Here is a 26321-nt window from a genome sequence, read left to right on the forward strand (position 1 = left end):
TAACACACTGTGATTGATTGTAAAAAGAATTCTACAAATGTAACATACATATCTAAACCAAAGACTGAAGGTTTGAAATACAACACTAATCTAAATACAACTGATGGGACAATTGAGTACTTTTTAAAACCGACTAGTGGCTAGTCGACTACATTCAAACACTGACTAGACCAGTCGTGAAAACTAGTCAACTAGTTTTTCTTGTCATTAACCCTTTAAGTGCCACAGCGTCGCTAATTTTGACGGTACGAAAAGTGCATAAAGTGCTAGCGTCGCCAATTTTGATGTTTCGTATTTCGATAATATTTTATATAGTACAAGATTATTTTGGCCAAATAGCCAGACAGCTGTATTCAATAGGTTCCAAACTATCAATACATACGAGTTTTATGTTGTTTCTCTACTATTTTTTCTGTGAAACATATGTTGTTTGGGTACTTATCAAGAAGCCACTATTTTTGGACGAGTTTTCCTTATCGGGGACAAAATAAATTACTTAGTTAAAAACAACCGACTTTATTTAACCTATTTTGGAATTTACAAGTTATTACGACAATCAATGAAATCAAAAACTATAAGAACAACGTTTCATTATTAGAAAATGTCAGGTCATTCGTGTGTCTATTTATAGACGATTTGGAGAGAGGAAGTATGACTCATCGAGTATTTTTCTATTCATTATGGAAGAAGGAACGTATAATGAAGTTTATTTTGATCTCCGATAAGGAAAACTCGTCCAAAAATAGTGGGCTGTAATAATACCGAAGTACCTGTGCGATGATTCTGTTTTCCAGTCACGCGACGTAGCGGACGAGTACTATGTTGCGTAACGGCCTTTCTTGTTGTATATGTGCCGATAACCAAGCATTTGAGTAAATAAAAAATAAAATAGTAACTTATACAGTATTGTAATGTATTTCTTTACAAAAGTAATATAGTTATTTGAGCTGTATCCAAGCGAAAAACGTGAATTTTCAGTGTAAATTTTATTAGGGTTATTATTTAGTAAATGTAAACTTTTATGCAAATATGTTAGCAAGTATTTGTTTCTACATTTACTAATCATATTTATTTGTGTTATATTGATGTTTTATTAGATTTATTGGGAAAACTACATCATTACTAAGTAATTTCTAAACTCTGACAAATAAAGTACAGTTTATAAAATGTCGGTGCCGGGCAGCATTTTGTTAATACATATAATGCCATGTTTTTAAAATTCTAGAATAAGATATTACACATAGGTTTTATTTAGAATTATATGGCCTTTATCATGGTATGAAGAAAAAAAAAATCTTAAAAATACTGTATACACTCAAATTAGGTTGAAACTTAACTTTTTATACAAAAGTAAAAAACTTTTTTTATAAATACTGAAATGTTTATATTTTTATAAATAAAATTTTATTTGTAACGATATGTATCATATTCTGCATTTAACCCTTTCCGAGCCAATGACGTTACTAGACGTCATGCCTAAACTAGCGCTAAAAGCCAACGACGTCCACTCACGCAAAATCAATTTTTGTTATATACATTATTTAAAAGCATTTCTGGGTTACAAAATTAGTAAAAACTGTTAAACAAGGGACAAACGTTTGTGTCTATTTTTAAGGTCACTGCTCTTGTGCGAGCGACAAAATGGCGGGCGGCCGGATGATCATAATCTCCCGCAGAGCCAACGACGTCTACTTACGCTCAGTCTGCCTGTAGCCTTCCGTGAGGTAGATGTTTATTCGCCCTTCCATTTTCGATCCACGTATTTATCTTTTCAATTTGGATGTTAATCAATATTTTTACTCAATGTACAGTGTAGTTTATGTATTATTATCGTGATGTAGGGCTTTATTGTGTGCAAGACGTGCGCATCGAAGCCTGCCTTGCATTCTGACGTGTATTTTGAGCTGTACCACACACAACAAACCTACACCTAAGGATCACATATATGTAGCTCATTTTCAATAAGTATCATTTTTAAGTTTTCACATGTTATAATATTGTAAAATGTAGTGTGTTCTTTGTTTTATACTTGGAAAATTGAAATTTTTTGTATATATATATATATATATATATATATATATATATATATATATATACATTTTTAGTATATTCTTTATATTTTCTCTAAATAAAAATTACTATATCCTTGGTTTTTGTATAATATTACAATAATTGTATTCAACTATTGTTAATATTATATGAACACATAGAATGTAAAAATTAAATTTTTTCAGTGAAATTATGATTTTACCATTTTTTTGCTGTAAATTAACAATAAAGAGTGAAAAAAATATATTTTGTTGTTTTTCTTACCTCTTATGTTATAAGAATTATAAAAAAAATTGGTTTTGGTATGTGGGAATTTTTTTATTTTTAAGGTGTATGGCTCTTAGGAGTAGTTTTGGTTATTTATTTGTGGCTCGCTAAGGGTTAATAAGAAAAAAACAACAACAAAATGATGGAAATCTGTTTGGTAGTTATTTTACAACAGCTTTTTTCCCAAAAGCTTACAAATATGCGAAAAACAGCGTGGCACTTTATGCATATGCCTTCGAAAAATAACCGTGGCAGTCAATGGGTTAAATGAAAAGAGGTCTACTGTTGCTAATGATAATTCTAATTGTCAGTTGTAATTGCTCTTATAGTTCAATTCTATTTGGAACTACCTTTAGCTGATAGACAAAAAAACCCTCTCCCTTAGTGTGAGACATTAAAAAAATGTAATTTCAGATATATATCACTTGCAAAAAAGTATGTACTTTTAACTAGCAACGTCAGTCCATTCTAAACTTTTTTCAATTGCCGAACAAATAGCAAATGATAGAAGGAGTATAATTGTCCCAAAACAGTTAATGAAATATTGTTTTCACATTCTAATACGAAATAAATAATATAATTCAAACCAATGATGTAGCCTATTGTAAAGTGAGTACAAAAGAAATTGACAAGGCTTTGAAGCTAATTATCATTTTTTAAGTACTTTCCTCCTGATTTCACACAAATCGTATAGCACCACTTCCACTGCTCAAAAGAGGTTTTGAAGTTGCCTTTGTGAACCTTGAATAATTGCTACATCACATTTAGTTATATAACTGCTAAATCTTAAAATCTGAACCATTTCAGCTAACATTTGATTTTAGGAAACACAAAAAGCATTTCATTTTGAAAGCACTGGATGAAATATTTTGCAATCAAAACACAATCTTCTTTTTTTTTTGAGATGATGAAAGAAATTTCGGGACAAACTGTAAAAACATGTTTCAAATCCAAATCATTGGTAAATATTTGTGAATTGAACGAACACTGATTCCTACATACTTACTGATTCTTATATAAATACATGGTTGTCTTCCATCATTTACCAAACCTTGTAAATTAGTTAAATAGAGTACAAAGTTCAAATTAGCATTTCATTTTGAAAGCACTGGATGAAATATTTTGCAATCAAAACACAATCTTCTTTTTTTTGAGATGATGAAAGAAATTTCGGGACAAACTGTAAAAAACATGTTTCAAATCCAAATCATTGGTAAATATTTGTGAATTGAACGAACACTGATTCCTACATACTTACTGATTCTTATATAAATACATGGTTGTCTTCCATCAATTACCAAACCTTGTAAATTAGTTAAATAGAGTACAAAGTTCAAATTAGCCAGGTTCATTGTATTGCAATGCTTATCAGCAGAGATATGATATAATTCGTATAACCTAGTAAAATTAATAACAATCTTCAAGTCATGTAAAAACTAAATTTTCTAAAAAAGCATATTTAGAATAAAATGTTTTTGTTTTTATTTTAAATTTTCCTGCTTGCAAAATATTACAAACAGAAAATAAATAAATCATCACGAAGTGATATTTTATGTCGCAAAGTTTCTTAACATTATTTGAGACATATTATTGTCCACATTTAAAAGTTTCATACAAAATTAAACAACCCCATAATACTTGAGGGAAACTAAAAACATCATACCAAATTTGAACATCTATAAACGTTACAATATTATTAGAATGCTAAGTAAATATTAAAAATTTTAAATCAGAGTGAAGTAATTGAAATTATGTATTAGTGATAAATAAAAATTACAATAAAACAATAAATTAACACTAAAAAGAACCATAAAAACAAACAGAAAAGAAGAGGTGGAAGGAAATAGGGCAAGAAGAGTGGTTAGTTATGAATAGAACTATGAACAAACCCTGAATGGCCTGAACATCTCAGACATGTTGTGAGGGCTGGTGTCCAGGCTGAGGGGACCCTCAGGGAAGACCAGAAGCCCTGTGACGATAGCCAGCCGAGGGATAGTGAACATCAAGGCAGGATCATACTGATCCACCATCTCCTGTGTCAGCAGTTCCAACCTCAGAGCCCTGCAATGTCAGCACATGTTACTGTCACTATAGCCAGCCAAGGTATAGTGAACATCAAGGCAGGATCATACTGATCCACCATCTCCTGTGTCAGCAGATCCAACCTCAGAGCCCTGCAATAATAGCACATGTTACTGTGACTATAGCCAGCCGAGGGATAGTGAACATCAAGGCAGGATCATACTGATCCACCATCTCCTGTGTCAGCAGTTCCAACTTCAGAGCCCTGCAATGTCAGCACATGTAACTGTGACTATAGCCAGCCGAGCGATAGTGAACATCAAGGCAGGATCATACTGATCCACCATCTCCTGTGTCAGCAGTTCCAACCTCAGAGCCCTGCAATGTTAGCACATGTTACTGTGACTATAGCCAGCCGAGGGATAGTGAACATCAAGGCAGGATCATACTGATCCACCATCTCCTGTGTCAGCAGTTCCAACCTCAGAGCCCTGCAATGTTAGCACATGTTACTGTGACGATAGCCAGCCGAGGGATAGTGAACATCAAGGCAGGATCATATTGATCCACCATCTCCTGTTTCAGCAGTTCCAACTTCAGAGCCCTGCAATGTCAGCACATGTAATTGTGACTATAGCCAGCCGAGGGATAGTGAACATCAAGGCAGGATCATACTGATCCACCATCTCCTGTGTCAGCAGTTCCTACCTCAGAGCCCTGCAATGTTAGCACATGTTACTGTGACTATAGCCAGCCGAGGGATAGTGAACATAAAGGCAGGATCATACTGATCCACCATCTCCTGTGACAGCAGTTCCAACCTCAGAGCCCTGCAATGTTAGCACATGTTACTGTGACGATAGCCAGCCGAGGGATAGTGAACATCAAGGCAGGATCATACTGATCCACCATCTCCTGTTTCAGCAGTTCCAACTTCAGAGCCCTGCAATGTCAGCACATGTAACTGTGACTATAGCCAGCCGAGGGATAGTGAACATCAAGGCAGGATCATACTGATCCACCATCTCCTGTGTCAGCAGTTCCAACCTCAGAGCCCTGCAATGTTAGCACATGTTACTGTGACTATAGCCAGCCAAGGGATAGTGAACATCAAGGCAGGATCATACTGATCCACCATCTCCTGTGTCAGCAGTTCCAACCTCAGAGCCCTGCAATGTCAGCTGATGTAATCTAGGTCATAACTAAACTGTTTACTATGGATACAATTGTGTATTTATTGTTTTATTAGCCCATGAATTGTGACAGTCATGAAAACACTGACCACAATGTTGTATTCTTTGTTAAGGAAACAAAGTTTGTGACTAGATGCAATTATGTAGAATGGTAAAATTAATGTAATTTAATCATTTAAACTAACATCCACAATAATAGTAAAGCAATGATAAACATTTTTATGAGCATGAAGTTCTTACTGTATCTATTATTGTTTTCTGTATTATAATTTCTTGGATTCGTTGATCAATGAGATACTAATTAATGACTAATAGTTACTTCATTTTGGTAATAAATAACAAGACTATCTGGCCTTTTATACTAATTTTCACAACACAAATTAATGTCATCATCTCATACAAAGTGTTTAAAATCAATTAAAATACATTATAAATTAGTTTTTTTTTATATATATAAATGAATGGTGGGTGGTAAATGTCAGAAAAAATTCAGTAACATATTCATCATCTTGAATCATGTCAATAAGATCAAGATTGTACTGTACCTCTGCAGAGTCTCAGAGAAGAGAACAACAATGTCCTGCTGCAGCTGGTACTCGTGGACAGACTTGACTGGCACCATGGCGCTGACGTAGCTCAACTCGAAATCTGCCAGCAGGCGGTCAAACATCTTGAGTGATTCCACCAGTCGGTCATGAGCAAGCTCCGTGGGCGCATGTGTGCGCAGACTAGCCTCACGCAGCAAATTCCGCACATTCTCCAAAGACTTGGTCAGTGCTTTGGCTAGTGGCCGCATGGCACCGCTCTCTGTCTCCCTATTCATGATGCTTGATCCTGCAGCCAAGCACTGCAATGCAATAAAGTGATAGTGAGCTGAAGGATGAGAAGAATTTTGTCAGTTCTTTAAATATTTTAACTATACAAGTTATTCACAAATGTTAACCAGTTTAAGAAATATTTCATTTGCTAGGTATAATTATTTTTTTTACTACTACTCTACTCCCAGGGCCATTTATATCGGAGGTGATATTTAGCCGCACCAACAAAGCTCCTCCATCTTGAACGGTCCTCTGCATCTTCCTCTGAAGCGCCCATCTTCTCCATATCAGCCTTCACCTGGTTCCACCATCTCAGTTTCGGTCTCCCACGGGGCCGTCTTCCTACTGGGTTACCGTACATTACCCTCCTCAGTTTGCATTCCTCTTCTCTTCTCAAAACATGGCCTGCCCAACGGAGCACTTTATTTCTCCTATTACATCCGTACTATTGTAGAGCTCCCTGATTTCTCTATTATGTTTTCTTCTCCATGCCCCTTGTTCATATGATGGCCCATAAATTTTACGTAAAATTCTATTCTCGAAAACTAGAAGCTTTTTCTCATCCTTCTTATTTAACCTCCACGTTTCGGATCCGTACAAAAGCACTGGACATATAATTGTTTTGTATATTCTAGTTTTAGTTTTGTGAGAGAGAGATTTGGTTGAAAGTACCCTATTGCATGCATATACACATCTATTTGCTGAGTTGATCCTATTTTGTATCTCTGGTTCATCTGTGTTTTTATTTGATATTGTGACCCCAAGGTACTTAAAGTTATCCACTTGTTCGAAAACATGCCCATCAATTTGTAGGGGTCCTCCTCTTTGATTTTGATTCCTTCTAAAGTGCATATATTTAGTTTTTGCATCATTCGTCTTCAACCCCACTTTCTCTGCCTCACTCATAAATAGTCTAGTTAGTGACCTCAAATCATCTACATTTTCTGCAAATATGACAACATCATCTGCAAAAGCTAGGATGTTTAGTTTAGCTCCCACTTCCACCCCTAAATCCCTCTCTGCTACACTCTGAAGTGCTTCTTCTATGGCAATATTAAATAAAATTGGAGAAAGACCATCTCGTACGCTTTTTGAAAGTCAATAAATATGGCAAAAAATTCTTTATTATATTCCCAGTATTTAGCTAATATTTCTTTGAAAATGAAAATCTGATTTGTGGTTGATCTGCCCTTTGTGAACCCTGCCTGTTCTTCCCTGATTATTTTTGTTTAATGCTTTTAAATTCTTTTCAATACCAGTAATCAAAAAACTCAAAGTCCAACTAATCCTAATTGTATAGATACATAATAAATTGCTACGCTTAAGAATTATAAAAAATAAAATATCGAAGTTAAATTGTGTTAACTGATTACTATAGTATCTTGATCACTCATACATTATGAGGTACAGTTACACTCATTTTTTAAGAAAGTAAAGTTTTGAAATTTAAAAAATGGCATTCAAAAGGGCAAGAACTTCAAAAAATGACCAAAAGAATGTCATAATGAAAAACAGAATGGACAACCTTTAATGACAGTCAACAATTTCGTGCAGAAAATGAACAGACATATTACAATTTATTCATTATCAGAGGAGTTTCCTCAAGTTTGAAGAAGTGTTCTCTATGAAATTGTTACTGAATGTTAATTTGAACTAACAAGAAACATGTTTCACTGAATGATAATGTCTGTCTACATGTGGCAAAATGAACTCAAGATCTCAATGCTACATTTTGCTAAGAACAATTTAATAACCAACAAACAGCACCAATTTAGAACCCAGTGACTATACTTTGTTTTCTATCAGAAGAAGCATCTTGAAGGTCACTGCACCAACAATGATCACAGCATCAAAATGACCATATTGCACAAAAGCCATTGTATAACTTCAACTTGGTTTTATATATTCGCTGATTAACAGAGAGCACCACATATTTCTTGAAGAACTTCCTTCTTGATAGAGTAAAAAAATGTAACTTGAAATTATTTCAAACTAGGCTTATTTTTCTTTGACAGAAAATTAAGTGATTTTTATGTGTTAACAAAAGTTTAAATAATATTTTCTTAAATAAGTCATGTCACCTCAGCTCCAAACCAGAGTTGTCCGGCCAGATTGTCTTGCATCACATCATCTGGGAACTTAACCCTAAAGTCGCGGTCAGCTCTCTCGTTTGGGATCAACTCATCCATAATTCTGTTGCAGATATTCAAGACCTGAGACCAACAACAGAGTAATTTCATAATACAAATGTTGTAATATTGACAATTTGATTATTATAACTACAAAACTTTGTGACATTAACTAAATGAGGAATTTTATTTGTTTGTTATTTTTTTCAATTAAAAGTTTCTAAACTTATATAAATATAAACTTCTGTTTTTTGTATTTATGCTCTGACCATCTTCAAGAGCTATGGGCCAGTCAGAGAATTTTATAAAACAGAATAAGTTAGGTACAATACTAATAGTAAAATGTATCCATTACAAACAAGATCTAAATATGCTCTATCTGTAACTCGAACTCAAAGTCCAATGCCATAAATCACACATTCCCTGGGCCTATCAATTAATTATGCAATTATGCTCTTATCAGTTGTAATTTATTACAGAACAAGTGTGTAGTGTACAATATTTTTAAATAACTAATCCTTACTTATTATTAATTCATAAATACTGAGACACCTGAAGATAAGTAAGAATTTCTATACTACAGTTAACATTTATCTGTTGAGCTCAATTATTGACAAAACAAAATTCTAAAATTTAAAATTTTTTAAATCAGAAAGTTTGGAATACCAACTCAAGTTAAAGCAAAAACAAATTTCTATTCAAACAAGATTTATAAAACTATTTTCATACAAATATAATGTTTGGACAGTGGGTTGAATTTTTTCATGTATAACACCGATTCCAATTTATAAATTACAACATAACTATGAAATTCTTTCATCAAAATTTGTACAAAACCCATACATGAGAAAAACATGTTATTTCATTTGGAATATAGAAAGATAAGAGACAGTGTAGTTTAGATGGTATTATTAAAACATGATAAGGTATATAGCTAAGCTTATCTAATCACTTTTAGAGAAATATGACAGCTACAACTGCGACATTTTTGGTTACAAACAACTTTAACTGACAATTTTCCATGTTCCAGCAAATATTGGCCAACAGAAATTTTTGAAAATGTTTTCTTAGATAATAGGAGACTTAAAAATGTGTGTTATGACAGAAAAAGAAAATTACTTGAAAAGGAACTTTTTTTGAAAATGGTAATTTTTAATCAAAGGCATTTAAACATATGCACATGCATCTGGATTTGAATTCCGGAAAATAATCAAGTGTCACATATACCACAATATAATCATATTTAAAAAGTTAATAAGAAGAAATTTAGATTATTTATGAAATAAAAGATATATACATAAGGGTCATCCAGAAAGTAATGTCCGTTTCGTGTTTAAAATTGTGGTTTTGCAAAAACAAACTGGTCCTCAATGTTCAAAAAACAAATTGCATTAATTTTGGTTTAAGAGGTTATGTTGACTTCCAAAATAAAATAATAAATAAATGCTAAATCAAGCAAGACACTTGTAGAAACTGCTCTGAAATTAATGGAATTAGAGAAGTAAAATATCTGGGCATAATTTTGGCCAACGGACTTCGTTGGAAGTTTCATATTCTTAAAATGAAAGCAAAGCTCTTGTCAGGAATTCGATTTTTTTTTATCATTTACGGAACATATGCCCTCTCCAGACTATGCAAAGTTCTTATTTTGCTTTAGTGAATTGCAGGCTAGAATATGCAATTATTTCTTGGGGCGGAATCTAAAAATCTGTTATAAAACCTTTGGAAATGATTGAAAAGTGGTATATTAGATTGATGTTAAAGAAAAGTTCAAGAGATCCATCACACCCATGTTTTTGTTGCTTTAAAGATATTGTCTGAAAAATGTATTTATGTTTATAAAGTTCTAAAGGCACTCTGCTTGTAGACTGGAATTTGTTGTCATATGTACGTATGTATAGATGTGGACTAAGGAACACATATCACTTTAGAGTGCCTAAACCAAATTTAACTTTTTACACAAAGACATTCAACAATCTTCCTCCAAACATAAAAAATACTAAACACTAAGGAATATTCCTTATAAACAGTAAATTTTTTTGTTACATCTGGATAGAGATGGTGTAGATAACCTTTTTACAATTCTCCATTGGCATGGATTGCTTTCGATGTGTATTTGAAACAATGATATTTTTAGAATCAATGATTAATAATAGAACAGAACAAGAGTAATATTTTTGGCTTATCTTATAATAATTATATAAATGTACATTCTCAAAGTATTGAACAAAAATTGCTTTGATACTTGTGTACATGCACATAAAGATAGATATACTTAGGATAAGTCTAGGCTTGTACACATTAAATATGTGAATAATGTAGTCTTGTCTTAGTCTTAATTTTTTTATGTTTAACAAAATGGGAGAAACTTTTCATTTTCTCCTAAGTCTGCCATTGCAAAAGAATTTTTTTTTTATTTATGATATGATTAGGTGATGGAATCACTAAACAGGCTTCACCTTTGGAACTCTATTTTCCTCTTAGATGTTTAAAATTATATTCACATAAAATTAATGTTAGTGTAATGTCTATAATTTTTTTGTCATACAGCATTTATTAACTTACTGTTAAAATAGAGGAAATAAACCATTTATACATTTATTTAATGCAGATGTGAAAACCGCCATAAACTCTGCCTGTCACATCAGGCAACAAATGTCTTGGAAGAGGGATTTGAAAACTCAATTTTAAGGTGCAAAAAGTTCCTAAATAAACAGGACAATTATGTAGAAATGTATGTAGAATCTTAAAATAAATGTGTTTTAAGAGAGTTATTAAGTTTTTTCGCTTTTTTTTTAAAGACCACTCTAAACTCAAGAATCGTCTTGATAATTTATTATGTAGTGGCAAATCCATTGAGAATAAACCAACTAATGTGTCTAACTTAGGCAGTTACAGGTTGGAAACATACGATACTGTACCTGACCTAGGGACATGTCTTTACCTAAGAAAAATATTATATTTAAGGAAAATCCAAAATAGGGAAGTTTTGGTACCTTGTCCTGACACTGTCGCAGATGGTTAACCAGGGATGTGCATCTTTCAGGATCTTTGCGGCCATCAAAACTGTCCAGCTCTGCAGCCACCAAGTTCAAAGCCTCGTCTGCATAGAAGAATTGAGCTAGCAGCGACGTGTCATCCCGCTGCAACAATACCCAGCATTCTTCAGCCATTGTTTTAGGTCTGGTTGATGTATGATTGACTAATTTTACTGAACTTCTCATCACAAAGAGAGAATTATCATGACATTCTAATGGATTTATATGTCTATTATTCTAATGGATTTATGTCTATTATTATCAAGTCACCACATAAATTATTTTTACATAATCCTTTCATAATTAGTGATATATCTACAAACACTGACCTGTAACAATCTACCCATCAAGTTTGTTGTCGAAGCGAATGAGTTAAAAAATCTATGTTCCTAACTTTGTAACAATTAATCTCTAATTAAGTGGTGTAATTAGGACTTGGCTTCAGGGGAAGGAGGGGAGGTAAATAATCTGATCGAACAGCATAGCATACCAAAGAGTATGTAATAAATCTGAATAAATATGTAAACAGTAAATTTCTGTATTTTAAATAAGTTGGATTGCTGTTATATGTATAATAAATTTTAAAATGTTTTAGGGCTTTGGGGGGGTTTTATCCCCCTCACTTCTCCCCTTAGTTACAACACTGTTTACAGCTTTATTCATGATTTAAAGACACACAAACGTTTCCCTACTAAGGATTACAAAATACGTTACATGTATTTATACAAATGATTTGGCTGATTTTTAATCAAGTGTTTGTTACGTTACCAACAAAATAAACTAAAAAGAGATGTGCAGTGTATAATGTTTTACAAGACTTTGACCTCATTTTTATCTATTTAGTTTTAATGATAGTGAAGTGACTCAAAAACATCAGTGCTTCTGACTCAAGCAACAACATCTGTCCAGAATAAATATTTCTCTGACTTGAAATAGAAAATGACCTACATCATATTATATAATTTACCATAGTATTTATAAATCTCTTGTTAAGGTATTGCTGAAATATCTGCACTAATATTTCTGTTTAATTCTCTACAAAATAAAAAAGCCAAACATTCAAAACAATTAGTAATTTTTTAATATTTTTCTACACATGAAGTATGAGCTAAAAGTAGAAAGTTAAAGAGGAATAAAATATTTCATTAAGGAGTGACCTATGAAAAAATTCACTGAATATTTCAAAAAAGGCATGCAACAAAGATGTTTATTATGAAAGATATGAAATATCACAAACATGATTGTAAACAATGAATTTAAACAATTTTTATACCAATCATGAATGTTTTTAAAAACAAAACAACAAAAACAACAGGAGTTTTTTTATCAACTTTACAGCAGAGTAGAATATGAAATATGCAGTAATTTAAGAAGACTAAGTTAAAACCCTATAGATATCTTTAGCACCTAATCTCTACATGAAGATTTTGTCACAGGAAGACAGCAATACCATCAAGAGGGAGGTCTAGATATGGCACTCTTGCACTTAAAACTCCACTACATAACTGAAGAGTTTTTGAATTGGAAAATTAACCATCATGAAGTATAAATTTGCACTTACATACTCTTTGCCATAATTTTTGGGAAGAGTATCAATGAGCTTCAAATCAATCTTATATCTCTTTTTTGATCTTTTTCCGTGAAACATTCCCTGAACTACTACACAATTTTGAATATCTTCACACCCTGTTATGTTAAAAAAAATATATACTACAATGGAATTTTTATTCCATTAATGGGCTCATGCCATGCTTGAGAAAGAAATAACTCATACCATCATATACCATGTCAGGTGCACAATTGCTTACATTTTTAGGAAAATGAATTTGTTTTTCCCATTATTACTGAAAAATTGATGACATATAAAAATGTCCAGAAATTTGACGACGTGAACGTGTTAAAGTGTAATTTGATGAAGTTTTAAAACTCAATCTCCTGTAGAACTCAAGCTATTGTTATTTATTTTTAAACCCTCTCAAATCATGAAAAATTGGAATCCTAGAATGACCATTAAAAATTCCTAGCATGTCAATTGATTGATTAAGAAACTAAAACAAGACAAGTTTATACAAAATATAGTTACTAACTATATGTAACTAATTATTTATGTGAATTTACAATAATTTTATTCAAGCAATACAAATCCTAAGTTATTTAACTATGTCTTTAATAAATTAGTTATTTTATATAATGTTTTAGATAATGTATCTTGACATTTTTTAATATCGTCACTTTTCAAAAAAAACTTGATATTTAAGTTAAAAAATTAATAGTCTATATATATATAAAACTATATAATCATATGTTATACATTTTTAAGGAAAAAACTCAGATAAAAATATAAGCTGTTACAAAAATAATGTATTTGCAATTTGTCAGAAACACACTACACAACAAATGATGTTAAACTATTGTACTTATTTATAACTCTTTTGAAATACTTATTATGTTTAAGTTCTCAAATCAGACCAAAAAAAAAGAAAAACTGTTTGAGACCAGCGAAGGACACAATTCCCCTGGAGTTTACAAAATTTCATGTAATTTGCTGCGAGCCCCACGTTGCTGTGCCAATTTGCTGCGTATCGGTATTCAATGTTGTTGAGGCCCCACGTTGTTGTGCGCCATTTTGCTGCGGATCGCGTTGGTCGCCATCTTGCTCAAGATCTGCCCAAAGCTAGCTGTGTCCTTTTGCTACGGTCCAGTCCCCCGTTTGTTGTCCCAATTTTCTCCCAATCGGTATTCAAAATGTGCTCCCTCTCATTGGTTATGTAAATTACTTCGTGTTGGCTAACTCATATTATTCCAAGTTGATACCAAATAACTATCAAAATTCAATGTCTGTGGTGTTGTTGATATCACCAACAATAAGTCTATATCTATGTCAGGTTTTTAAATAGATTGAATAATGGTTAAAAAACTCAATATCACTCCATTAAAGTTCCTATCACACTTCTTTATAGATGGGATACTCAAATAAAAGTCAAAGCAAATGACCTTGATGTCAATTTATTTTATATTACACTGTCCATACATATATAATTCCACTCACCTTGCTTTGATAACTTGAGAATCTAACATAACATCCCATCCCTTATTAAAACTTCAATACACCATAATACAGTTTCCTATTAATTTTATCACTACTGTCCCAGGAGGATCCACATGAGCACAACCTCCTTGCTTCAAGTCTAGAAAGAGAAGAAGGATTCTCCGTATAAAACTACGCATACCAACTCAAAACAATACTCATCCCCTCTCCCGTTCAAATCAGCGTCTTCACGATTAAATATAATTTGATTCTTTTCTTATAATTGTCGAAATTTATCACGTTCACTATAATTAATCAATTTAAGTCTTTCTATTTTCTTTTATTATTTTTCCAAAGCTTTTTATTTAAATTTTTAGCAACATGTGCTTTATTACGTCATCAATATGCAAGTCATTTTATCCCACAATTGGCTTTTCTGCGTAATTTTATTTAGTACTTTTGTAAAACACGAATTTTGGTTATGTTTAATTCATTTTAATTAATTAAATTTGTTCCCGTATAAAGTTTTAATATATTTCTCCGTTATTAATTAAATAAATCTCAATTCCGACAACATGTGATTCACTGACGTCACAGTCTGCCAATTCCCCGCGAATATTCAAATGTCGTAATTTGACCTGTTACAAGTTGTGGCTCAGTATACATTGGAAAAAACTAAACTTGTAATATCTATACGCAGTGCCAGATTAAAGATTTTTAGGTCCCAGGTCAAGATTTTTGTGTGGCTCCTTTTCACCCTTGTGTTATCTGAATTTAAAATTAAGACTAAATAATTGACATTTGGACAGTTTTTTAGAAAAACTTAAAATACAACTTGTTGAATGAAAAGCGTAATTTTTTTATATTTAAAAATATCATTTTAACCTAAAAACACAAATATATATATATATATATATTTTATATAAATATATTTATAACATAAAACTAGGCCGAGGCCTAGTGTAAATCTGGCACCGTCTATACAAGTCTGTAACACTTTATGCACATGAAATATCAAGATATCAAAAAATCGGTCATAGCAGAAGACAGTCTGAAAACCAAACATGCAATAGAATTTGACAAAACAAAAGAATATTACATTTAATTTCATTAAATAAGTATTAATATGTTCAACAATATCAAACTTTCTCTAGATGTGCTTAGAGTTTAAATTGGAATTTATAAAGGAATAGTCTATGTCAATACCATTTATTGAAAATGAGACCATACTTGAAATCCATTGGAAGGACACTAAATATTTCACTGTCATATAACTTAGTGTGTGAATATTATTCAAGCTGACACACAATACACAGTGCCATCTCACTTATTAGCATAGAGACTGAGCATGTGATAATAATCTGTTTAGCGTATTAACCAAGGATCTGTGACTGTGATCCCTGAACTGAACAAATTCTGTCAACTTATACACAACCAAATGTGATTTTAATTAATATACTAATTTTATTACATTACAATAATTTATTCAATATAATGACGTCACCACTAATTTCTCCACTAAATCACATAAGATATTAAATACAATTCTCAAAGCATTAATACTGATAAACATTTATTATGATTTTGTAATGAATAGAATTTCCAATTGTTCATTGCTTGCAGTATAAAAAAAATCATAGAAAATATTACTTTATAAATAGAAAAGACATTTTACAAAGCAGAATGTGACTCACTTTCTTGGCTCCAGCAGTATAAGTTCACCTTGGACCACAATTGCACTAAGAATTGTGCATAAGTTATGCTACAAACAATTAACAGTCCTCCTAGTACATAAGGCACCACAATGTCATCAAAAGTCACCACTTAACTGTGTCACATTCACTCTTCTCTTTATTCAAAGTGCTTTTATAATCCCCATACTATAAAACTCAGTTTCATGTTCTTATAAACAAAAATTGTAACTTTAAAAAGCTAGTAATAGGGTTCCTACCCATTTCTTACAATAACATTTCCTGAGAATTCTAGGTGCATTAGATCTAACTTCAGGAATTTACATAGATATTGAAGAATTAGTGTCATATAATTTTATGAAAAGCAATAACTTTTAATAGTAATTTAAGCCATAACAATACAGTTTCACACATTGACTGAAAAACATGTAACCATTATAAGTACTTAAAAAATAGTAAATAGTAAAGCATAAAATTAATATACATGTTTTGTTTGTTGACACAAAGTTCAATGTTTGTTAGTTAGTAGTAAAAAAAGCAAAGCAACTAGTATAATATAGCTAATTATTTATTTAAAGAATTAATTTTCTCTTCTAGTGCCTTAACTTTTTAATTAATTGTTTCCTAATTTAATGTTCTCTGTTTGACCGATAATTCATTAATTCCATCAGCAGCTCTCTTCTTGTCAGGGGTTGTCCATGAATACAGGCAGCAACAGATGCACAACCGCACGACCGTACAAATAGAAATACTAGCTGCAAGCTGTTATTTACAAGAGTACGATATTTTGTTATTTTGGTTATCTATTTACCGTTTTTGGGGTTAAAAACACGTTTTAGTGGTCTGTAATAATTTAGGTTCATAAATACAGAACTGCAAGCAAAATATTGTATACAAAACTACAATAATTTGTTCATTTGATTATCTATTTATGTATGAGTTTTCATATACATAGTACAATAAAATCACATTTTCACGTTCAGTAACAAGCGTAATTCCGATCACCCGTTGCCATTTAATAAACGCAAAAAACTCTTATTGATGCGGGAACGTAAATAGAACGTAGAGAATACTAACTGCAAGAAAAATATTATTTACAAAAGTACAGGTAGGTCCAATATTTTATCTATTTATGCTTTAAAAACACAAACTACAACAAAAATACATTTTACTGAACGGTAACTTGTGTAATGCTGTGATCATCCGATAACTCCACGGATTCCATTGCTGAGTTCTGTCGATCACTTCTCAAATTCGAATTTTTGTTAAAGATCCGGTGAATTCAAGACTCAGAATACAACTTCGACACATCATTACTTTTAACCAAGACGTTAAAGATCCTTTAATTTTCAAACTCGACATGTTCTACAAAAGAAAGAAAATAAATTCGGTGACAACAAAATTCTTTATGTATTTTTTTTAATTTCCTGAATTTTTCAGAGTTAGAGAAATTCCTAATTTTCCTGATCCATCCTGAACATAGGAACCCTGAATAAACATAGCAAAACTTCAGAATAATAAAATACCACATTGAACATAATAACGTTGAATATATATCATTAACAATATGAAATAAAATGAATTAACTTATTATTAGTGAGAATTTATTAGTTCCTATTAACTATGTGTAGTACTATAAAGTATTTTGTTTAGTTACAGATGTATAAATTATAAATCTAATATTAAACTAAATACAAATAACCTGTCAAACATTAACCCTGGATCTGGCAGTTAAAACCCTGTAAAAGACACCACTGGTAGTGTTTCTACATAACATCATTTAAACATCTGAAGACTGTCAATTATTGAAGTAAAGTAATTATTTATTATCTTGTTCATTACATTACTGGGAACATTTATATGAATGGCCTGAATTATTTATAACAAATTAGACCTTTTTATCACCATGTACAAGAAAAGGTCTAAAAATTAATTTTCAAAGTAAAAGCTTTATTTTTATAAGGCAAAGAAGATTTTTGAACAAATTTAAATATATATAAAAAAGGTTCTTTGTTCAGTGAAAGAAAAACTTACATTTTCAAAACTTTTTCATTTTATCAATAGTAAAATGTTGTATTTTTTAAACTCATTTCACTAGACAGACAACATTGCTAAATGAAAACATTGGGCAGTTAGTTCTATCAAAACTTTAAATGTAACTAAAAAAAGGAAAAAACTAGTAACTAGTCACAATACATAAACAGTGTATACAAGTGTTTACAAAGAAACTCATACGAGATTGAAGAATGTATAAACAGATATTTTGAAAGATATGTTCTTGTTAAGAGAGGATTTCTACATACACTGATGTAGCTAATGTTATTCTCAGACAATATTTTACAAGTAAAACTTTGTATTTAAAAAATATTTAATTGAATGCCTGATATCTATAATAGCTTAATGGATAAACTTTTGATATTGTTACAATGAAGTAATAATTATTTACAGACAAGAGCAGTAAATAAGGTTTAGAAATGTAAAACAAGGAAGGAGAATGCTATAACACATCTCGCATAACATCCTTCACTGAGGTTTCATTTCAAGTCAATAGCTCATTTCATTTTTAAGATATCTTGCAGATAGACAGACAGATCATACAAAATACAATCACACAATCATCACAATCATACAGAAAAGATAAATTTACAGAGAATTAGCTGAGAAAAAAGAAATTATTCGAGTGTACTGAGTAATAGACTTCGATGAGTCAAATCCCATAGATGAACATGCACCTATCATTGAACTCATTCTTGTCTAGGAAAGAAATTAAATTTCATGTAAACTTCAAAGTCTACAAATGCAATTTTCTTGAGATATCTTGCAGATAACTAGGCTAAATGTAATACTACGTCATATGTTAAAATATCAAATGATTGTACTTGGTTGACATTTGTATTTAATCCTACGATTTTATTGTTGCCATCACGGTTATCCATATTACCAATGTAAGAAGTTCCCCAACACTCAGCAAAACCCACAGAATAACATGCACCATTTTCAAACTTGATGTTGCCTATATAGAAATGAAGCTTCATACCACATTTTAAGTGTATATGTATTCAAATAAGTTCTTGAGGTATCATACGGAATAACAATACAGACATAAATGAATTTTCCAGCCATTGCTAAGACTCAGCCTATGAAAAGGGGTTTTCAAAATATAAACAAATGAAGATGTATTTGACCTGACCTAATTACACTTGTGTTCAGATATATCTATACAATTTATATTTATTTATTTAAGTTAGGTATTTTTGACAAATTGACGTCATCTACCATACAGTAATTAATTACTTACTGTACATTGTGTTATGTGGCATGAAAAAATAAAAATTAAAACTATACATGATTTAAAAATAATGTTCCATAACCCTAACAATCCTGACATTTTTCACTATCATTGATTTAAGGTGAAAACGATTCCGTGTTATACAAGAACAAAACATTGAGTGCAGGACAATCAAAGCGTTGCAAAGAACCGTCAGTAACGGACAAGCGCCACGCTCACTTGCTTTCCCTCCATTGTGGCAGCAGACAGCAGCTACTGCTCTAGTTACATCACAAGGACATGGTCGACAGTGCATGCCGCAAACACCTCAGTCATGAATCGATCTTTGTCAACATTGTCACTGTAGACTGGTACTCAACCACACCCTCTTATCGTAAAACTTCACTATCTAGATCTGTAACTAACTTAGTTAAGAGTTGTATGTAATAAAACAACCTCGATTTTTTGCCCAATAAAAATTATGTTGAACCTTAAGCTATTTTCAGTGACAGATTTTTTAAAAAACTCATTTTAAACATGAGCTATACACATTTAACTTTTAATTCTAGTCTTTCAAAGGCTACACAACACTGTCATAACTGTCACTTAAATATAACCATATCAATTTTTTACTAAATAACTAACAATAAAATTATAAAAAGATTTGAAATATACCAATTAAAACCTTAAGATGAGATGTTTTACAAAACTTTACTCATTAACAAGAGAGCACAATAGTTTAAGTTTTAACATTGATAAATAAATCAAGGTCACAAGTACAACTGGATACTAATAGTTATTCTATATTATATCAAACACTTATAAAATGCATCTTGAGGCCAACATTTCTCAAAGACAAGCAAGGATATTAAAAACATTATAGGATTTATACAAAAATTATAGTAATTACATTTATTTTCCCAAAATGGTTATTGTGTGGAATTTAACAAACCTCTTCCAACCTACTAATAAGAAATGAAAAAGTAGACAAATAAATTATAACATTTTAATTAGTGTTCCAAAGCTTGCAAGCAAACATGTAACATATTTGCAGTAGCAAGGCTTTATTGCTTGAATTGACAATAAATCAACATTATTTAAAGAATTAACTGTGTTTATCTATAAAAACAAATTATATAACATGTAGTGGGAATATATGAAAAATATAAACAAAATCAAGAACATACTATTATTTACAAGTAATTACATTGTAAAACATTATGATCCTTATCTCCTTTTTTTAGGAACATTCTAACATAAAACATAAATTAAAAGGAATTTTTTTAATCTTATACGGTACTATTAACTATAAATAACAGGCTCAAATTCAAATTTAATTTCAGGGTTCAAAGTTAATTACTCCAGGTTGATTTTAGTATCATATTATTATTTATATAACCTCTAAAAGTAATTCAGTCCAATAAAAGTGAGATACTTAATGAGTAAAAATGTTTACAGCAATAAATGGAGGACAAATTCAAATGTGGATTAATTATCTACAATTAATAATGTAGAAATTTATTTAAAGTTAAGTTCCTATTTAAAGGTGAAGATAGTTTAGAACGTTTCAAATTCAAATAAAACAAATAATTATATTGGGAACTGTCTTTTATTTTATTTATATATCACCAAAAAACTAAAAAGTAAACTAAGAATAAACCTTGGTCACCATAATATATTTATTAATGACTGTTACATTTAAATCATTAATTATTGTTGACAGAGTCAAACTTTTATAGGATATTATCAAGTGCTGAGAGATTTAAAATTTATCTTGCACATTTTAAAATTTTTAATGGAACATTTAAATACACTAAGATGGCTAGCCAGAGCTTAATTGAAAAATCAAAATACAACTTCTTTCTTTCACTAGTGTTGCAACAGTGATTTTAAAAAATGATTCCAATATATTAGTACATTTTAAATAATGCAAATAAACGGTATATGTATTAATCATAAAGTAGAATTGTTTTTGTATAAATAATTTTTTTTATAATTCTGCATTGGGTGTTAACAAAAATATTAACTCAAGTAAAATTAACAGTGTAACAGTGGTCGCTATCTCAAGCCTGTACACAGTGGCAGCTAATTCAAAGGGAAAATATTTTTAATCAGACAAGTAAAAAATATCAATATTAATTGTTTAATGGTGAGCAAATCTCATAATAACATTCCTAACAAGCCTTTACTACCTTAACAAATGATGATTTTTAGTCTTATTAATTATTGTTTCACTCGTGGGAGCATGTATTAGTTTGTTATGGTGTTCATAATGTTGAAAAGTTGTTATTCATTCAGTTATATTACAAGATCTACTAGTTGTATAGTATGGAGCTCAGTGAACATGAACATATAATGATTTTAATGATACATGGTTAAAAACATGAGATTGGATTATGATGAGGTCAAAAACTTATTCATGAACATTTTTCCAGATCGCAACCTTATTTCAAAATGAGGACTGTATAACAACATAAAATGTTTTGAAGTGATAGCCAGAGTCAAAGATCTCTCAGAACCGTTGGACCAAAATCAGTTATTTAGCGATGAAATGTCACTGGATGTTTTGCAATGTGTTGTAGAGAATTCCAACGTCTCAATTTGTTATGTTTCAAAAATTTTTAAATACTTCCCAAACATCAGTATGTAAAATGTTACACAATAACAAATTTAAACCTTACAAAATTCACTTAGTTCATCAGCTTTGTGAGGATGACTTATTACTAGGTTAGTAAATAGTAAAGTTAACTTTGTTTTCTAGTTCGTAATACTTTGAAGTTTAACTGTGAGAAACGTGGGATTACCAACACAGAACTCTACCTTTAAACCGTTTTACACAAATTTGAACTCTAATACTATGTACCAAAAATGTGGGGTATCAATTAGAAAACGTATGTTATGAGGTATAATGTTCTAGCCTTACGTACTGAAAAAGATACACCCTACAATAAACTAGTGCCCAGCAAAGCACATAATAACTGAGTAGAGATCTATTACTCCTTAACCTCCATAAGTTGTCAAAATTCAGTAACATCATATTGTGCTATTTCCTGATTTTTGGAAAAGCATTAACGTGTTCACTGTGGTACGGTGACTCACTTTAAGTTGAGTACCCTACGGATTTCACCAAAACCTACTCATTTTACAGAATGTATATTTATAACAGTTATTTACCAATTGAAAAGTTAATTTAATTGGGGACTGAAGTGGTGAAAAACATTTTCATAACAATTATAATAAAGTGTATAGTAACATATGAATCAAAGCAGTCTGGGAATGTACGAATGCTCCAGCTGAGCTGGCTACGAATAACAGAGTTAACACTCAGTTGGGTGCCGGGCCATGAGGGCATTCATGGAAATGAAAAAACAGACATCCTTGCCAAAAATGGAGTGGAGTCCATAATGGTGGGGCCTGAGCCAGGCTGCGGGATAGCTTTCTCCAACAGCAAAGCTCTTGTAAAAGATTGGGAAAAGAGTATAAGAAACATTAATTGGAGTAGAGCCTCAGGATGAAGACTATCCAAAACGTTTATCTCTCCTTATGTTAAGGGTGGGCAGCTCTCCTAGATCATAGTAAGGAGGATATAAGACTGATATTAGGGATGTTGACAGGACATGGCCCCCTAAGGAAACATCTTATGAGAGTGGGTCTGAGAAGAGGAGGAATCAGTAGAGCATATTTGGTTAAATTGTCCTGCCATTTCAAAAATTCTGATTCCTGGGAGTATATCTACTCAGTCCCAAGGATATCAGAGAACAGGAGCCCATAAATTTAAGTAAGGGAGGCGCAAAGGTCCTTTTAGGACTAAGCGCAGGGACAAACCGTCCTTTTCCCTCAGGACAAAAAGAAAACATGAATCACAGGTGGCTCATGCTGCACATGCCATATTTTTGCTTACAGTTTGTTCTCATCTTTGGTATCAATTACCCGTGATCCAGACATGCGCAGTTGTATTCCTTGTACATGCCGATTTCAGCTGATGTTATTATCTGCTACATTACTGCATCAAGCTTCCAAATACAAAATATACCTTTAGGTTTGTCATTTTTTGGAACTTTAATACAATTTATTTCTTTGCAAGTAATGAATGTAAATAGTGTATAGCGTGAGTCAGGGGTGGCTTAACAGTTAAAAGTAAATACCGTACATAGTTGAACCCCCTAACAGAACACAATCTGATAGTTGTACCAATTTTGTCTAGAATGCTCCAGCACTAACCTACACTAAACAAGCAGTTGCCAAAGTCCATCTTCTTGTGTAACTTGTAAATCATGTGGCACTGAAATAATGCATCCTCATGAGTGACTCATATTGCAATATAAGAAAGATTACTACATTCAACAACGCAGCAAACATGTTAGATAACCGGAAATGAACTGTGAATATCAACAAATTACATATACTTGTAAATGCACAAATGTCACTCCAAAGGTATCAAGCATTGTTTTGAAAATAAACTTTACTAAATCAGGGAATTTTGTCACTTTTAAGCAAAACTTATAAAATAATTTCTAATACAACTTTCATCTTTGTACAATACACATTGATAAACAATAAAGAAGACTAAATCACCTTTTTAAATCTTTACTGGATAGCAAGACCTGTACTTAATCATTATAACCTACTACCTGTCATATTTAGATTTGTTTATGCAGACAAACTATACTATAAAGTACTAAGTTATGTTATTTCTGTAATAAATTGTATAATGTATATAGATAAGAATATATTATAACTTAGTTTTTAAGATCAACTGACACTCATTGTCAGCCGTTTTGAAAAGCAGTCTTTGTTACAGAGAGCACTCAATCTATATATATAAAAATGAAACTGTTCGTGTGTAACAGCATCACTCACAAACGGCTGGACGGATTCGCCTAATTTTTTTTTTAATTTGTTCGTCTTGATCTGTAGAAGGTTATAGGATACTTTTTATCCCTTTCCCGATTCAGGATTCCGCCCTACTGGTTACAGAAATACCCGTAAGAAATGCATTGCAGCAAACATATGTTATTAAGTGAAAGAGTCTTTTCAAATTTTTAATCAGCTGTTCTTTGTAAACATATATAATGCGACAAAAAATTGTTGTTATTTTTGACAGTAACTAAGTAAACATAAATATTTTTGACGTTTCTATGTAAACAAACATTTTTTGACATTTGAAGCAACGATTTTGTCGGGAACATCTGCCGGGGAAGATGTCTTCATCCCTCGCATCCCCTTAATTCCATCCGACTTGCCATTTGAATTTAAGAGACTTCAGTTCCCCCGTTCGACTTGCGTTCGCAATGACGATTAATAAGGCACAAGGACAATCACTTAACGTCGCAGGAATCCATCTGGAACCCTCATGTTTCTCGCACGGTCAATTATACGTCGCTTGCTCAAGAGTCGGAAACCCGAAGAACCTTTATATTTATGCTCCAAATAATACAACTAATAACGTTGTTTACCAAAACGCATTAAAATAAACAAAAAAACTTTTATAATAGATTTTATGATATGCTACGATGTATTGGTAGAGCAATAAATTAATTGGAAAAACGTATAATAAAATTAGTATTTCTTTTCGATGCTTGATTGATGTAGCCCTCTCTACTGCCACGCGAGCGGAGCCGCGGGTTTAGGCTAGTAGACATTATTATTACTATTATTATGGACAGTAACAAATTTAACAACTGTAATTATACAACATAGTAATACAAATTATTCCCAATGTCTATACAGAAATTTAATGTTGACAAATTATAGATCTACGTAAGTAAATAAAATTCTCACATGAGTAACAATCACAATGATTACATCAGAAGTAATGTGTCGTTTACAATTAGTTTAAAGCTCATTTGTGAACAAACATGTGGTTGTGGCCTTATTATCAATGCAAAATCAATTGCTGATCATTAAAATTATGTAATGCCCCCTCAAGTCACAAATTCTTATATCATTCCATTTGTATTGTTTGCTTTTACAGTAAACAGTCCAAGAAACATTATAATAATTATATGAAGTTGCATATATAAGAAAAAAACAGGCAGACTAGAAATATATTTCAATGTTAACATTGCTAAACATATTATTACATACAATATTGTTCAATTCCATAAAATCCCTCTTTAAATTTTTTACCTTAATGGTTTATTTGAAATTTATTTAAAACTGCAAATTAATTTAATTTTGTAAAGAATAAAACCGAACATGTATTCTGTAGGCTACATAAAGTTTGGGACAAGTTTTAATTAAAAAATACCAATATATTATTACATGTTCATTATTTTTTACACATTTTTATTGTCAGCATTTTGAAACAACTGGTAATTTTGAACATAAATGTTGTTTCAGATAATGCATCTACTGTTTACAAGACAACCTCTATTATTGGCAGGCCAGTTTTTCAGGCCTAGCAGGTTTCCTAGGGTATTTTATGAAAACCATAAACAATTTAAAATAGCATTACTATTATTATTATTATTACTATTTTATATAGTCATGTTTCATTACTTTCATGTGTATCTTTTGTAAAGTATATTATTTAATAAACAAAAATGTATTAACTTTTTGAAAAATTTTTGTATTACTGGTTTTATTTTGAGGAGAGATTACAAATACAGAATTTGAACCAGTCACCAGGTATGTAGTTTTTTAATCATAAATATACAAATTGTATCTAGTTTCATAAAATGTATAATTTGATAAATAAATTTAAAAAATATTATACTGATGAAACTCATAACATGTTTTAGAAAAATGTGAATAGCCTGGTAACGTGTAATAAAGGAATTACACATTATATTTTATCATGCCTGAAAGAGTATTAT

General features: G+C 31.4%; 1 protein-coding gene across 1 annotated transcript in view; it reads right to left on the reverse strand.

Moving 5' to 3' along the window:
- The window catches only part of LOC124359106 (lateral signaling target protein 2 homolog), a 56367-nt gene that overhangs the window by 18835 nt on the left and 11211 nt on the right, over positions 1 to 26321 (reverse strand). The window contains exons 2-5 of the mRNA XM_046811559.1: positions 11475 to 11621; positions 8431 to 8562; positions 6077 to 6378; positions 4206 to 4377 (exon numbers count right to left, since the gene is read on the reverse strand). Coding sequence (XP_046667515.1) covers positions 4206 to 4377; positions 6077 to 6378; positions 8431 to 8562; positions 11475 to 11621 — 753 coding nt within the window. The remainder of the gene's footprint in view (positions 1 to 4205; positions 4378 to 6076; positions 6379 to 8430; positions 8563 to 11474; positions 11622 to 26321) is intronic.

This window comes from Homalodisca vitripennis, chromosome 4, assembly GCF_021130785.1.
Source record: "Homalodisca vitripennis isolate AUS2020 chromosome 4, UT_GWSS_2.1, whole genome shotgun sequence".
Taxonomy (NCBI): domain Eukaryota; kingdom Metazoa; phylum Arthropoda; class Insecta; order Hemiptera; family Cicadellidae; genus Homalodisca; species Homalodisca vitripennis.